Below are 14,025 nucleotides of genomic sequence, written 5' to 3' on the forward strand. Positions count from 1 at the left end.
CAAGGCCAACCTGCACAGCGGGGATGGACGCAGACACTAGGACGCAGAGTACCGAGTACCGCCAGAGCACCCAGTGCCTGAGGGCAAGCTCCTGCCCCAGAGCCAAGCCCCAGACGACCATGGGAGGGCCCGGGGTCTCAGAGGAGTGGAGACAACAGCAAACAGAAGGGCCGAGACAGCAGGCTCAGGAGAGAGAGAGGGGCCAAGATGGGCTCGGGGCCACTGGCCTCACATCGGCAAGGGTACCCAATGAGGACCATCTGGAAGAGCAGAGTGGGGCGGCGTGGAGGGCGTGGGATGAGCGAAGAAGACGTTCTTATCCTTCCACCCACCTCATACCCACTGTCCCTAGAAGGACACGGAGAAAGGGGGATGGTGCGTGCAGGGTGCAGAGCAGAGGGGGACACCCCATCACCTTCATCTCCTTCTGAACTTTTAACTGCAAACAGCACTAGAACTCAAGGAAAAGCCTGGGAAGAAGCCGTGAAGAGCATTTCCTGCTGAGACGGGGCTGCTCCCGTGGCCACAGCAGCACCACCATGGCACACCCAGGACCCAGGCCGCAGGGCTGAGGCCCATCTGCTGACTGGAGAAACCCGCGGGCTCAGTGCAGATGGCAGACACAGAGGACCCGGCAAGGCCTCCCGGGGTAGGCTGCTTGCACCCACCCTGGACTGGTGGGTCTGGGCACCATCTCTGGGATCCTGTCCTGAGGCCATCGAGGGGCTAACGCGTGGTTTTCTAAGTGGTGGGAGGGGTAGGGGAGTGCAGGTACTGAAGGGCACCTGCACATTCTGGGGCGGGACCTGGGAGGGGAGCAGAGGGCCTGAGGAGGTCCTCTGGGGCTCAGTGGGAGGCCCCAGCCACATAATCTGGCCCAGAAACAGGGCAGGGAGCAAGGTAACAGTCCCAGGAGTCGGGTGTTCTTACATGTAAAGGAATTAGTGTCCTATTTCTGACCCACTGCAGAAATGGCTGGCAGCTCACCACATACCCCAGGAGGACACAAAAGGAGGAAGGAGACCAGAGCGGCCTCTGTGCTGGGTCGCCAGCCGGCCCGGCCACCGCCAACCTCACACCCCAGCCCAGCTGGTACCTGCTTCTCCCGGCTGCGCTGACTCCTTTCTATGGCCTGTTCTGCAATCAGGAGTTACACGCCCATTGTGTAAGGTCCTGTCCAGGGAAAGACTGCCTCCCCAAGGGCCCACTCAGGCCCCTTCACTCAAAGTTGTGTTGGGCTTCTGGCCTTGGGAATCCGGAGCAGTGAGACCATTTCTACCCTCCACAACCCAGACACAAAGATCAGAGGAATTCATTAAAACAACAAAATAAAGGCAAAGCAGCATTTGGAGATTAACTAGGACGAGTGAAACTGGAGTAAGGTTGCAGGCCGAGAGCAAGGAACATACATCTGACCAGAGAAGCATGTTTTGGGAGAAAAGATGCTAGCATTCAGGGGAGACACGTTGGGGTGAAGGGCTCACAGCCCTTGAGGCAGAGGCACAGCGGCTAGAGAAGTGACAGGGTTTGAGAGCCAGACGGGAGGGGACCCAGGAGCGCATGGGAGGGGAGACTGCAGAAGGAGCAGCAGAAGGAAGGGCTGGACAAAGACGGCTTCAAATAGCCAGAGTGCTGTGCAGAAACACTCTAAGGAAGGAAAGAGGAAAGCGAAGCGCTTGAGGCAGACAGCCACCCCAGGGGAAGGGGCTGGGAGGAAAGGCCGGAGGCCCTGGCTCCTCCATCCTCCCAAACCCCCCGCGCCCCTGGTTGCCCTGAACCCACACCTCTTCACCCAGGACCAGTGGGGTGCCCGTGTCATCTCGTGCCCATCAGCAAGCCCCCGAAAAAGAACTCCAGGAAGACACTCTACAACAAGCCAGCAGAGTCATCATGCAGACCCACGGTTCTGCAGAGTCCCGCGAAGCAGCACGTGTCTCCTGCCACAGGAAGACACAGTGGCCACACATGCAACATTACTCCAAAACAGTAGTGTGAAACTGTTTCCTGCAGTCCTTAAACCTCACCAATCAGGCTCGGGGCCCAGGGTAGGAGGAGCCCACGCCCCTGGGACCCCGTGGGCCGGCTTGGTGACCAAGGCCTGAGTGCCCATGAACACCAATAGCACAGCTCTCACACGCACGGGGGCACCAAGAAGAGAAGCAACCGGCTGACAAGGGTGGGACCACAAATGGGGGCCGAACACAACACCCATTCTCAAATCACCTGCTTCTGAAAGTAAGGGGCAAGCAGAGCAAGAGTCCTGGTGAGCAGCTGCACTAACGCGGCACCCCAGCCCACCTGCGCTGCTCGGGGCTCTGCCCTTTGCCCCTGGCCTGCAGGCCCCAGGCTCAAACTCCCACACCTGCACCTCGGGCAGGCCGAGGGTCCCCAGGATCCCCTGAGAGGAGAGGACGGATGCAGCACAACCACTGGCACATGTGGCTATGAGATTTAAATCTGATGAAATTAAATAAAATTTGGGATTCAGACCTCAGTCACACTAGCCTCTTTTAAGATCTCAACAGCCCCAGATCTAGAACAGGCCGTCATCACAGAAAACTCTCTCGGACAGAGCAGCCCTGGTTTCATTCCAATGAAAACAGGTTTCCCTGAAGGATACGTTTCTATGTGTGGACACGCGCAAAACTGACCTCCTTAAGGTTTTTAAATGTAATGGAGCCTAAGCCGACAAAAGAAATATATCAGGGTGGGATGAATTGGGAGATTAGGATTAACATATATACTAATATGTATAAAATAGACAACTAATGTATAGCACAGGGAGCTCCACTTCACTGTACAGTAGAAACTAACACAACATTGTAAAACAACTATACCCCAATTTTTTAAAAAAAAAGACATATTAGGGGCGCACACACACAAGAAATATATCAGAAATAACTAGAGTCCTCAAATTTAACTTCAAAAGGAAAAGAAATGGTTTCAGAGAATCTGATAACTAGCTCAACTGAAAGAAAACATAGGAGGAAGTAAGGAAAGAAAAGCCACTGCTCTTACCCAGAAACACATCTACCCCTCTGATCTCCCCACATACCTGAAACAGTCCAGCACAGACCCGGCCACATCATCCGCCAGCTCTTTGGGAAGTCTTCCAGCCAACCTACCGATTCTGAAAAGCAGAAGCAACGTCAGCATCTGTCAGCATCACCAGCCCGTCGAGGGCACACGCTACACTAGGAATGTCCCGAGTAACTGTCCTTCTCTCCAGAGGATGGCAAAGAGGCTGATTCTGCTCCATAAAAGCCACCTGCCCCATCAGGGAGCCCATCACACTGACATACAGAGACAGGACAGGCATCTGGGGGACCAAGGCAAAGGGAGCCCACAGGGCAGGTGCACTTCTCAGACAGTCAACGGCTCCCAGCTCAGGCCACCAAGGTCCATCCCATGCTGCATGCCAACCGGGCCGGCTCCCATCAAGTCACTGCCCAGGCTGGGTCCCGGCCAGTGGCACCCCAGAAAGGCCCACCCTCCCAGCCCATCGTACTCCAAGCAGACAAGACTTTGGGCTCCGAGGTTGGCCAAAAGCCCCCGTGTGAGCCTCCTCTCCCCGGCATTCGCTATGTGAGTGGATTGGCAAGGACACCCGTAACCTCTGTGGGGACGGCCCACGGGCACCTTCACCCATTTTCCTTTTCTCCACAACATCTCCTTTGTACTCTGTCCCCTAACCCGCCCTGGCCCCACTGGGTGTGCCGGGGCGCCTGTGTTGGCTGTTCCCTCAGGCGTAGCAGAGGGGGATGCCAGCCCCTCCTGGGGGCTCTGGAATCAAGTGAGGCCGTGCAGCATCTGCTCTCTACATGGGGGGCCGCCCCTGGCTGTGGAGGCAGGAGGTGGGGGTCGTGGCAGTGAGGACGTGAGGAGCAAGGAAAGGAACACCTGAAGGTAAAAAAAGCAAACGCGCTCATTCCAGCCAGAAGGGCAAGAACATGAAGAAGCCACTGACCAACCTCGGTGATTTTCTTGAAAATTAGAACAAAAAGCAGTAAATGTAAATTAGGAAAAAATCATTCTACCTTTTAAAACTCTGGGAGCTGTCTGTAGCCCTCCAATTCCACAGGAAGTACTGAATGATTAAGGAGACTCAGTAGACCTGCAGGCATCTGGGGCATAAGCTGTGAGCCCCCAGCCCAGCCCCCCCGACCAAGTGCAGTCACCTACCCTTTGGCCGCAGACCACCGCACAATCGTGTCCTTGTCCTTCAGCCCAACCAGCAGCTGCTCTGGAAGAACACAGGAAGGCTGGTCTGTGAGCCCCACGGAACCACCCAGAGTTTTAGATGAGCTCTCAGTTCCCAGCTTTAAGGTAACCCACCCTGCACACCACTCAAAACAGTACCATAAAGGCAATTACATGAAGAATCTCAATTCTAATCACAATAAAAGGACATTTCCTTCTGTGTGTCTTTAAGTCATCACTTAAGGGCAATTTCTGTCTTAGCTCCTAACAGTCACTGGGCAGAGAGCACCAGCGAGGAAGGCCAGAGAACGATGAGGGAGGCTTCCCAGAGAAAACAGCTTCTGCCAGAGGCTGCAGAGAGCAGCTCTCCTAGGGACAGGGTCTGAGAAATGCAGCCTCTAGGAAAGGCCGCACAGAGGGCTCCCAAGCAGTACAGGCCTTGCAAGCCGGTCAGTGGAAGCCCTGGTGGAGGGCACATGGCAGCACAGGGAGCCTGATGCGGAGGCAGGACGGAGCCTGTGGAGGTGCACAGGTGCACTGCGACCAGGGCGGTCTAGGGCCACAACGGGGGGCGGGGGAGACAGCAGATGCACATAGCCCCAGCCTCACCTCCCACCCTGCAAAGACCAGAGGTAGGGCCAGGTCCCCTGCAGGCCAAGATGAGGTGGCCCCCACTCACCTATCACGCTCTCCACCTCCTCGGGGACGTCGTCCTCTCCATCGCTGTCAGGGGTCTCGGTCTGTATCCCTGGATCTCTAGGACTCTGGACACTCAGCTGCAGGCCCGCAACCAAGGAGCGGCAGCCACGCTGGTACCTGCAAGAAGCAAACAAACACACCTCAGACCTGCTGCGACAACTTGGAGCTAGAAGATCCTGATGACTGAACTCAACAATTCAGTGTCACTGTGAAAATTCCATGTGCTTTAGAGGTACAGGATGGACAGGAAGGAAACTGAGCAGTAACTGTCACCAGCATGGATTGTCAAGGAAGATAACAACCTCATCCGAGCCACAGAACATAGATTCACCTTCTAGATGACTCAGAAACCCTCACGTGTCAGAAAGTTTTCTTAGCAGAAAGGCAGGTGACAAAGTGTGACAACAAGAATGCACCCAACAGGGCTTCCCTGGTAGCGCAGTGGTTAAGAACCCGCCTGCCAATGCAGGGGACACGGGTTCAAGCCCTGGTCCAGGAAGATCCCACATGCCACGGAGCAACTAAGCCCATGAGCCACAACTACTGAGCCTGTGCTCTAGAGCCCGTAAGCCACAACTACTGGAGCCTGCGCTCTAGAGCCCATGAGCTACAACCACTAAAGCCTGTGTACCTAGAGCCTGTGCTCCACAACAAGAGAAGCCACTGCAACGAGAAGCCTGCACACCGCAACGAAGAGCAACCCCCGCTCGCCGCAACTAGAGAAAGCGGGTGCGGCACAACGAAGACCCAACACAGCCAAAAATAAGTAAATAAAAATAAAAATTTTTTTAAAAAAAGAATGCACCCAACAGAAATGGCAGGGAGGGCACGTTTGAACCCACTGGCCTTGGCCTTATTTCCACAGGCTCTGCCTCCAGGTCCCACCTGAGCAGAGCCCCACCCCCTGCCTCCGGGCCAGATGCCCACCTTCCACACCAGGGGCCACAGCTGGTCCATGCCAGCTCCCACAGATCCTGCCTCCTGAATGGCTCTCACCACTTCCTGCCGCCCACACCCGCCTCCCCACCTGCTGAGGCCACCAGCATCACCTCCTGCAGCGCCATGAAGGGGCCAGCAGCACAGGCCAGCTCAGCCCCTGAACCTCTCTGCCTGCCTCAGTTCCCATCTGTAAAATGAGGCCCCACCCAGAGCGCTGCAACGAGGCCAGGTGGGAGGATGTGCACAAAGCACTCAGAACAGGCCCTGTGCAAAGAAAGGCCCAAGAACGCCTCCCCTCCTAGAAGCAGGACAGGCACGCTTGGGCCTGACTCTGGGGCAGCCCCATCTCAGGACAGGGCCTGGGGCATAAAAGGTGACCAGTCGAGTTACAGCACGATTATTGGGGGCCACAGCCTAAGGCCAAGTCCAGTTCCAGATAACTGGGGCTTCAGAGACAGAGCCAACTCAGACACTGTTTAGCTGTGGCCTTGAGGCCTCAGATTCCGTGAAACAAGGATGGTGTGGGCAGTTCCCAAGATGGAGGTTCAATCAACTGCCAATGGCCAGTGACTTAATCAACCATGACTATGCAATGAAGCCTCCAATAAAACCCAAAAGGAAGACTCCCTGGAAGTCCAGTGGTTAAGACTCCGAGCTTCCACTGCAGGGGCGCAGGTTTGATCCTAGTCTGGGAACTAAAATCCCGCTTGCCACATGGCCGGGCCAAAAAAAAAAAAGGAAGTGGGTTAGGACAGCTTCCAGGTTGAACACAGGGAGGAGCAGGAAGGGTGGGGAACTCAGAGGGCATGGAAGCCTTGTGCCCTCTCCCCAGGCCCTGCCCTCTGCATCTCTTCTACCTAGCCGTTCCTGAGTTATAGCCTTGTATAATAAACCAGTAATCTCAAATAAAATATTCCTCTGAGTTCTATGAGCCGCTCTAGCAAATTATCAAACCCTCCAACCTGTAGCCAGACTGTCAGAAACACAGGTGACAACCTCGACTTGCAATTGGGGTTGGCAGAGGGAGGAGAGGTGTTGAGGCGGGGGGAGACAGTCTAGTGGGCTGAGCCCTTAACCTGTAGGATCTGGTGCTGTCTCCACAAAGACAGAGTCAAAACTGAGTTACACAGTAGGACACCCAGCTGGTGTCCGACAACTGCCTGGCGTTGGTCTGGAAAAGAACACACATCAGAGTTGTTGTCAGAATCAGAGCAGCAACAGGTAACTGAACCACGGAGAACATCACCAGGCACCACAGGACTGTTGTCAAGGTCATAAAGCTCCCAGCAAGCAGCAGGCACTGGGCAACGACTGTCGACACTGTTACTGTTCTCCAATGAAGACCCACGAGGACTCTACCTCACAGGAAAAGTTCTCGATATCGTCCAACAACCAGGGACCAGACAGGCTGCCACTGGACTTTCCCTCCTGACTTAACCACAAATCTAGACAAAGTGTATATACCAACCGCTGGCAGGCACAAGATGACAACCAAGGCATGGCTACAATCCCTCAGAGCAGGGAAGCCCCCAGGTGCACCCAACTTCCCCTCTGCTTCCTCCCAAAGGCACTTTCTAAACCACAGCACAGGAAAGTACAGCCCGAGCATAGCCGCCGTCCTGCTGCGCAGAAAAAAGAAATCTTGACTAGTGAGATGGCTACTAAGTGGGGATTGACGCTGAAGGAAGGGGAGCTGAGACAGCATCCCAAATTCTCCCTGGATCCTCAGGCCGCTGTGAGGCGTGTGAGACCCAGACGCGCCATCAGAGAGCAGCTGGGAGGCCAAGAGAGCCAAACAGAGTCCAGAGGGCAAGTAACGCTGGGCAGTCACTGAAGTGTGGGTCCAGCAGGAAGGACTGAAAGGCCACGCATGAGACGTGAGCGGCTGCTGCAAGAGCAAGGGCCACACCCCAGCGGGGGGAACTGAGAAGGCCTGCGCCCCACACAGCAGGAAGGGCAGTGCAGCCAGTTACCTGCCTGTCACTAAGGGGAAGGTAACCAAAAAGGTAATGAATCTAAAAGATTAAAAGGGGCTTCCCTGGTGGCGCAGTGGTTGAGAGTCCGCCTGCCGATGCAGGGGACACGGGTTCGTGCCCCGATCCCGGAAGATCCCACATGCCGCAGAGCGGCTAGGCCCGTGAGCCATGGCCACTGAGCCTGTGCGTCTGGAGCCTGTGCTCCGCAACGGGGGAGGCCACAACAGTGAGAGGCCCGCGTACCGCAAAAAAAAATAAAAGATAAAAAGAAAATGTATCAGAGGGGATAAAATGAAAAAAAGACGGAAGAGAGAGAAAACAAAGAGCAAGACGGGAGACTGAACCCACCACATTAATGATCACACTCAGTGTACAGAGAGATACAGGCTTGAACCAAGTAACTGGGGTGCTAAATTACTCTCCTTCCCACGTAAATGCTTGGAGTACTTGTGATAGCTCATCTTAAGGTGTCCAGCTGACCGGGTCACAGTGCCGAGATATTTCCTTAAACATTATTCTGGTTGTGTCTGTGACTGTGATTGTGGGTGAAATTAACATTTAAGCTGTGGGCTTAGTAAAGCAGGTTACTCTCCCCAGTGTGGTGGGCCTTGCCCAATCCATTGAAGGCCTGAGGATCACAGACAGGCTCACTCTCCCCCAGTGAGAGGGATACTTCCTGCCTTCAGACTCAAGCTGAAACATCAGCTCCTCCTGGCCTCCAAGCCTGCCAGATGTGGGGACTTGCCAGCTCCACAAGCATAAGCCAATTCCTTATGATAAGTCTCTCTACACACACACACCAATTGGTTCTGTTTCTCAGGGGAGCCCTAATACAGCACAGAATGTTAATTTTTCACAGCATCTGCAAAGTAACCACTAACATTTAGTCTCATAAACAACTTACAGAACAAGCTGTATACAGAACACCTAAAAGGTATTTCAGTAAAACATCACTAAAACATAACACACTTCTCTGGAATTTCCTATAACTGGAGACAAACTTAATCAAATAATTCCTCCCAAACCATACAAATGAATACGTGAAATAAAACTGAAGACTGCTAAAATGCAGTACCACCCCCAGCACAGCAAACAGTCTGTTTCCGGGGGAGCCACTACTTCAAAAGAACCCTTAAGACATCGTTTCCATCCACAGGCAGAGACAGCTCTCCTTTCTGAGTAAACCTCAAGGAAGGAGCCCATGACCCAGACTGAGGTGACCAGAATGGAGCGTTCCCTATGGTGCGACCCGCCAGTGAGGCTGCCCTACACTTGAATGACAGGCACTCTCAGTGAGTGCGAAACAAGCCTTCCTTGTCATCAGTTCCACTTCAAGATTCTACCTGGAAGATGTGGGGTCAGAAAATAACCGAAAGAAAAGGTGTTCCTTTCAAAATCAGAAACACCGCTGAGACTGGGGAAAAAATGAAAGCAGGAGGACACATCAATCAGCCCGCTGTGTCCAGCCACCTGAAACACCTGACCCCGCGCCAGCCTCCCGACACACCCTGGTCGCGCGGTCACCACTCAGTCCACTCACCTCCACTTGGCCACCTGGGGCTTCAGGAAGGTCAGGCCCAGCCGCTGCACGAGCTTCACCCCAAGCTTCCGGAGCAGGGTCTGGTTGCTGTCGCGGAGCCTGCAGTTGTCCAGGCACTGGAGAACGGTGGCAGCTGTGAACACAGCACATCTTGCTCAGTTTGGTGGGAAGGGTTTGTGTCATCTCCCAAACCCACCAACCCCACCTGACACGCACGACACCAAAACCAGACACTTCCACAGGCCCCCCCGACCCCAGTCAGTGTGAAGGCCTACATCTACGCTGGACCCCTTGAGCTCTGCTTCATAAAGACCCTTTCACCCCATGTCATTTACTAAGTGCAGCTGGAGTCGGACCTGCCCAACCCTCTCACTGTGAACCACGGATCTGGAGATGGAACGCAGAGGAACCCAGAGAGGGAACAGTGTCCTGGACAGAGGGAGCGGGCACGTGCCTGGAGGGTGGAGCACATGCAGGCCATGAGGACCATGCAGACAGGCTTAAGCATGAGGCTGCAAGGACGGGGAGGGGTCTCTATGAGCAGGGAAACTGTGTGATCGGGCCCCCCTGCTGGCAAGGCTATCTGGGGCAATGAGGAGGGCATCGGGGGAAGCGGAGGCCAGGAGAGCACGCAGGACCATGTTTCGTGTGAGACAAGGAGGGGGCGTTCAAGACAAGTTGAAATGGCATCTGGGTAACTTCCCAAAAGACCCAAACGGCGCACAGTGACCAGCGTAGGTATAACTGACAGTAACTCAAGAAGGACCTGGGATCTGTGTGTGCGAGTCCATCAAGGACAACGTGTGACGATGCTGAATGGCGACTGCTCATGTTCTCAGGTGTGACAATGACATCAAGGTTATGTTTCCAAAGAGAGTTAACAGATGCCAGTGGAATGATAGGGTGTCTAGGTGGTGGGTGAGGGGGAGCATGGATGAAACAGGAGTGCCCATGAATTAAAAACCTGAAGCTTGTGATAGAAATATGAGAGGTCACTATACCAGTCAGTCTTCCTGTATGTGTATGAAATGTTCCATGATGAAAACTTCAAGAAATAGACTCTACTACCTAAATCTGATTCATACATCTTCTAAAACATAGACTAAGAAATTTCTCTTGTTCCAGGCAGTAAGCCTTCCTGCAGTGAAAATCACTATACTGATTTTCGTAAGTTGAGGTTCAATCTAAAATTAAGAGAATGAGGCAAAAAGGGCAAATGATGTAGCCATGGTGCTGGGAAGAATGCAGCTGGGCCCCCAGGAAGCGAGCCAGAAACCTCAGGGCTTCATCTACATCCCAAGGTCCCCAGGATCAAGATCAGACAGTCAGGGCATCAGGAACCCAGACCTCCTCCCTAAGAGGCCTGAGGCCTAACAGTCAGATTATTAACACATACGTACATACACACACACACACAAAGAAGACCAAAAAAAAAGACCTATGATAGTATCCAAATATAGCAAGTCACAGATTTTTGTGCCTGTGAATAAACTGTTAAAGAGACACATTTGATCATAATTCAGGCAAACTCATGTCACAAACACACCCTCACTTAAAAATAAACCTTACCGTAGGGTAAACAGTCTTCACGTTTTCCATGCTTAAATATTTGTGCCTTAAAAAAAAGAAGAAAAAATTCTGTTAGAATCTGCAAATACATTTACAAATTTAAAACATAAATTATCAAAACAATTCATCACATCTTCCAGGATTTTTATTCTAGACACTCGCCAGGAAATAACAAGAGAAGAGTTTCTGTACATGACAAAGAAAGGAATTACAAGAGACTAGAGAAGAAATCTTCCAAAGGGGTAACGTAAACCAGAGATGCAGCGGTGAGGCCGCACTCACTGACACACACCCACGTTGAAGTTAAGGGTGCTGGCCTGTAAGGAGAGTAAAGAATCGTACCGGGTTTCCATGACTAGCGTGTACCTGAAGGTACCAAAGGATAAGAGTTACAGGTCGAATTATCCGACACAAAGGTAAGGCACCCACGTACTCATCCTTGTTCTGATCCAGCAAAGGAGAAAGGGCCCCTCCTGCTTCTCACACACGTGGGGCCGGCAGGCTGTCAAAACCTCAAAAACCCGGAGTCCTCAACCTGAAATTTTACCCTCCACTTTCAACTCTGCAAGACTTGGGTATCCAAGCCCTTAAACGAAGAACCCTAAAGCTAAGCAACTCTAAGAAAACAGCTAAGGAACTTCTTCTCCTTCAAGAATTACTATTTGGGGCTTCCCTGGTGGCGCAGCGGTTGAGAGTCCACCTGCCAATGCAGGGGACACGGGTTTGTGCCCCGGTCCGGGAAGATTCCACATGCCGCGGAGCGGCTGGGCCCGTGAGCCATGGCTGCTGAGCCTGCGCTCCGCAACGGGAGGGGCCACAACAGTGAGAGGCCCGCGTACCGCCAAAAAAAAAAAAAAAAAAAAGAATTACTTTTTAACTGGCAAGGTGAGACCGCTTCTGTCTTAGACCGTCTGAAGGTACGTGGGCCCAACTGCACTGGACCCCATCTCCCGACACCAGGTCCTGCTGGTGAAGGAGCTGCTCAGCCAAGGTGAAGAGAGTGAACACCATCCCAGACACTTAGTCAGTGGTGTTTCACATGGAGACCAACCACTCCGGGGCCCTGGACACTCTGAGGCAGGCTCACAGGAGAACAAGACACAGGGCTCAGACCCACAGGCCCAGGACATCCCAACACTCAAAGCACCGTGGAACCTCCCAGCCAGTGGCCCATGGCTCCACCGCCTCTCCCAGCACACGTGATAAGTGCCTCACATCACCAGCCCTGCTCTGGCCCTCTGCTGCAAAAGCCCCTTGGCAGAAGTCATGCTCTCCTTCGTGCTTTCTGCCCTTCTTCTCCCCACAACAACTCAACCCCAAAACCATGAGCCAGACATCAGATTAGGAAGTTCAGGACATTTCATTCCCCCACACCTTTCCATGACCCACACTACAAGTGGAGAAGGACCCCCGGACGTTCACGGGCCACATCTGAAATATCTCCATTTCATGACTGGTAAACCACTCCCAAAACACTTGAAATGTTTGTCTTTACAATCTGGGTTTACAAGGAGGGGGAAAGTCACCTGCATCCCCTAGCTTCTTCCTGGTGAACTTTTTTTTTTTTTTTTAATTTATTTTATTTTTGTCTGCACTGGGTCTTCGTTGCTGTGCGCAGGCTTTCTCTGGTTGCGGCGAGTGGGGGCTACTCTTTGTTGTGGTGTGCAAGCTTCTCATTGTGGTGGCTTCTCTTGTTGTGGAGCACGGGCTCTAAGCATGCAGGTTCAGTTGTTGTGGCCCGTGGGCTCAGTAGTTGTGGCTCACGGGCTCTAGAGCGCAGCCTCAGTAGTTGTGGCACACGGGCTTAGCTGCTCTGCGGCATGTGGGATCTTCCCGGACCAGAGATCGAACACATGTCCCCTGCATTGGCAGGCGGATTCTTAACCACTGTGCCACCAGGGAAGCCCCCTGGTGAACTTTTAAAGGAGTCAGGGAGGTGGCTTGGTGGAAAGGAAGGAGGAAACCATCCTGCAGCCGGATGAGTCTGAGCAGGACGTGTGAGCCCCAGGGTGAGCCACCCACAGCCCTGGGCACAATGCCCGCCACCCTCCTCCTGCAGCAGAGGCCACGAGAGCAACCCCAGCTACGCTGGCCATCAGCCTCCTGCCCCGACTGCCACAACAGGACCAGTGGACTGGCTCAGAAGGACAGACACCCAAGCTGGTGGCCATGGAGCTGGTCTGGGACCAGGAGTAAGGAAAGGGTGGGCCGCACCATGCAGCCCACTGCCGTCCCTCACCTGCCACGCATCCTTCCAGCTCCGCCACGGCCTCCCCCAGGAGCTAGGACAGGCCTTCATACAGGACTCAGACAGTCCAGACCCCAGCAGTAAAGCTTACAGAACAGACCACTGTGGTTAGATATCTCTAACTTTAAAAAAACTAAATGTCAGGGTTCACATAAACAACCTGGATGCAATGGTCTCAGCTCCAAACTGCCTCACATACAAACCAGGACAGAGAACCTGGCCGAGGATGGGGCTTCACCGAGGGTCCAGCTCCTCCTCCAAGCAGGAGGCCCAGCCTGCAGGGCTGAGGGGGCGTCTCAGGGCTGGCCCAGCCCAGATCACAGCGCCAGCGTGCCCTGCGGACACATACCACCTCCCCTCTGTTTTCGGAGCACAAAGCCATCCACACGGCCAGTGCACACAAAGACAACCGGTGCCACAAGGAAACAGCTGACAACACGACAAGCACACAGGTTATAAAAACCACTCAGGTCTCAATCAACTTTCAAAGTTACAGTAATTATACGCTTAAAAACACAAATAAATGTCTTGGTATAAAAATAACTAACATAAATTTTGCCAAATTTTCTAAAACTGTGAAGCACACTCTAGTACGCCAACAGCTCTATGGTAGAAAATACCACCAGGAAGACTTACCGTCTCAGCTGCTGAAGCACCAGAATCACTGCTGTCCTTTCTGAACCCTGCCCACCCCAAGCTCCGCGCTGAGTCCGGGCAGCAAGAGGGGAGGCCTTGCCACACCCAGCTGCACAGCGGGCAGACACAACCAGATTAACAGACATGAATGCACAGTTAAGCATCACTGAACTCAAAGTACCCACTCTGCGTTCTCTTCCAGTGGATACTACAATCAG

The 14,025-nt window shown here is 53.3% G+C and overlaps 1 protein-coding gene across 3 annotated transcripts in view; it reads right to left on the reverse strand.

Moving 5' to 3' along the window:
* Positions 1 to 14,025, reverse strand: part of TBCD (tubulin folding cofactor D) — a 177,890-nt gene that overhangs the window by 121,085 nt on the left and 42,780 nt on the right. For all 3 annotated transcript variants that reach the window (XM_032616855.1, XM_032616853.1, XM_032616854.1), the window contains 5 exons: positions 10,924 to 10,969; positions 9,355 to 9,487; positions 4,880 to 5,016; positions 4,183 to 4,243; positions 3,056 to 3,130 (listed from right to left, as the gene is read on the reverse strand). In XM_032616855.1, the coding sequence (XP_032472746.1) occupies positions 3,056 to 3,130; positions 4,183 to 4,243; positions 4,880 to 5,016; positions 9,355 to 9,487; positions 10,924 to 10,969 (452 nt within the window). The remainder of the gene's footprint in view (positions 1 to 3,055; positions 3,131 to 4,182; positions 4,244 to 4,879; positions 5,017 to 9,354; positions 9,488 to 10,923; positions 10,970 to 14,025) is intronic.

The sequence above is a fragment of the Phocoena sinus genome, chromosome 20 (assembly GCF_008692025.1).
Source record: "Phocoena sinus isolate mPhoSin1 chromosome 20, mPhoSin1.pri, whole genome shotgun sequence".
Taxonomy (NCBI): Eukaryota; Metazoa; Chordata; class Mammalia; order Artiodactyla; family Phocoenidae; genus Phocoena; species Phocoena sinus.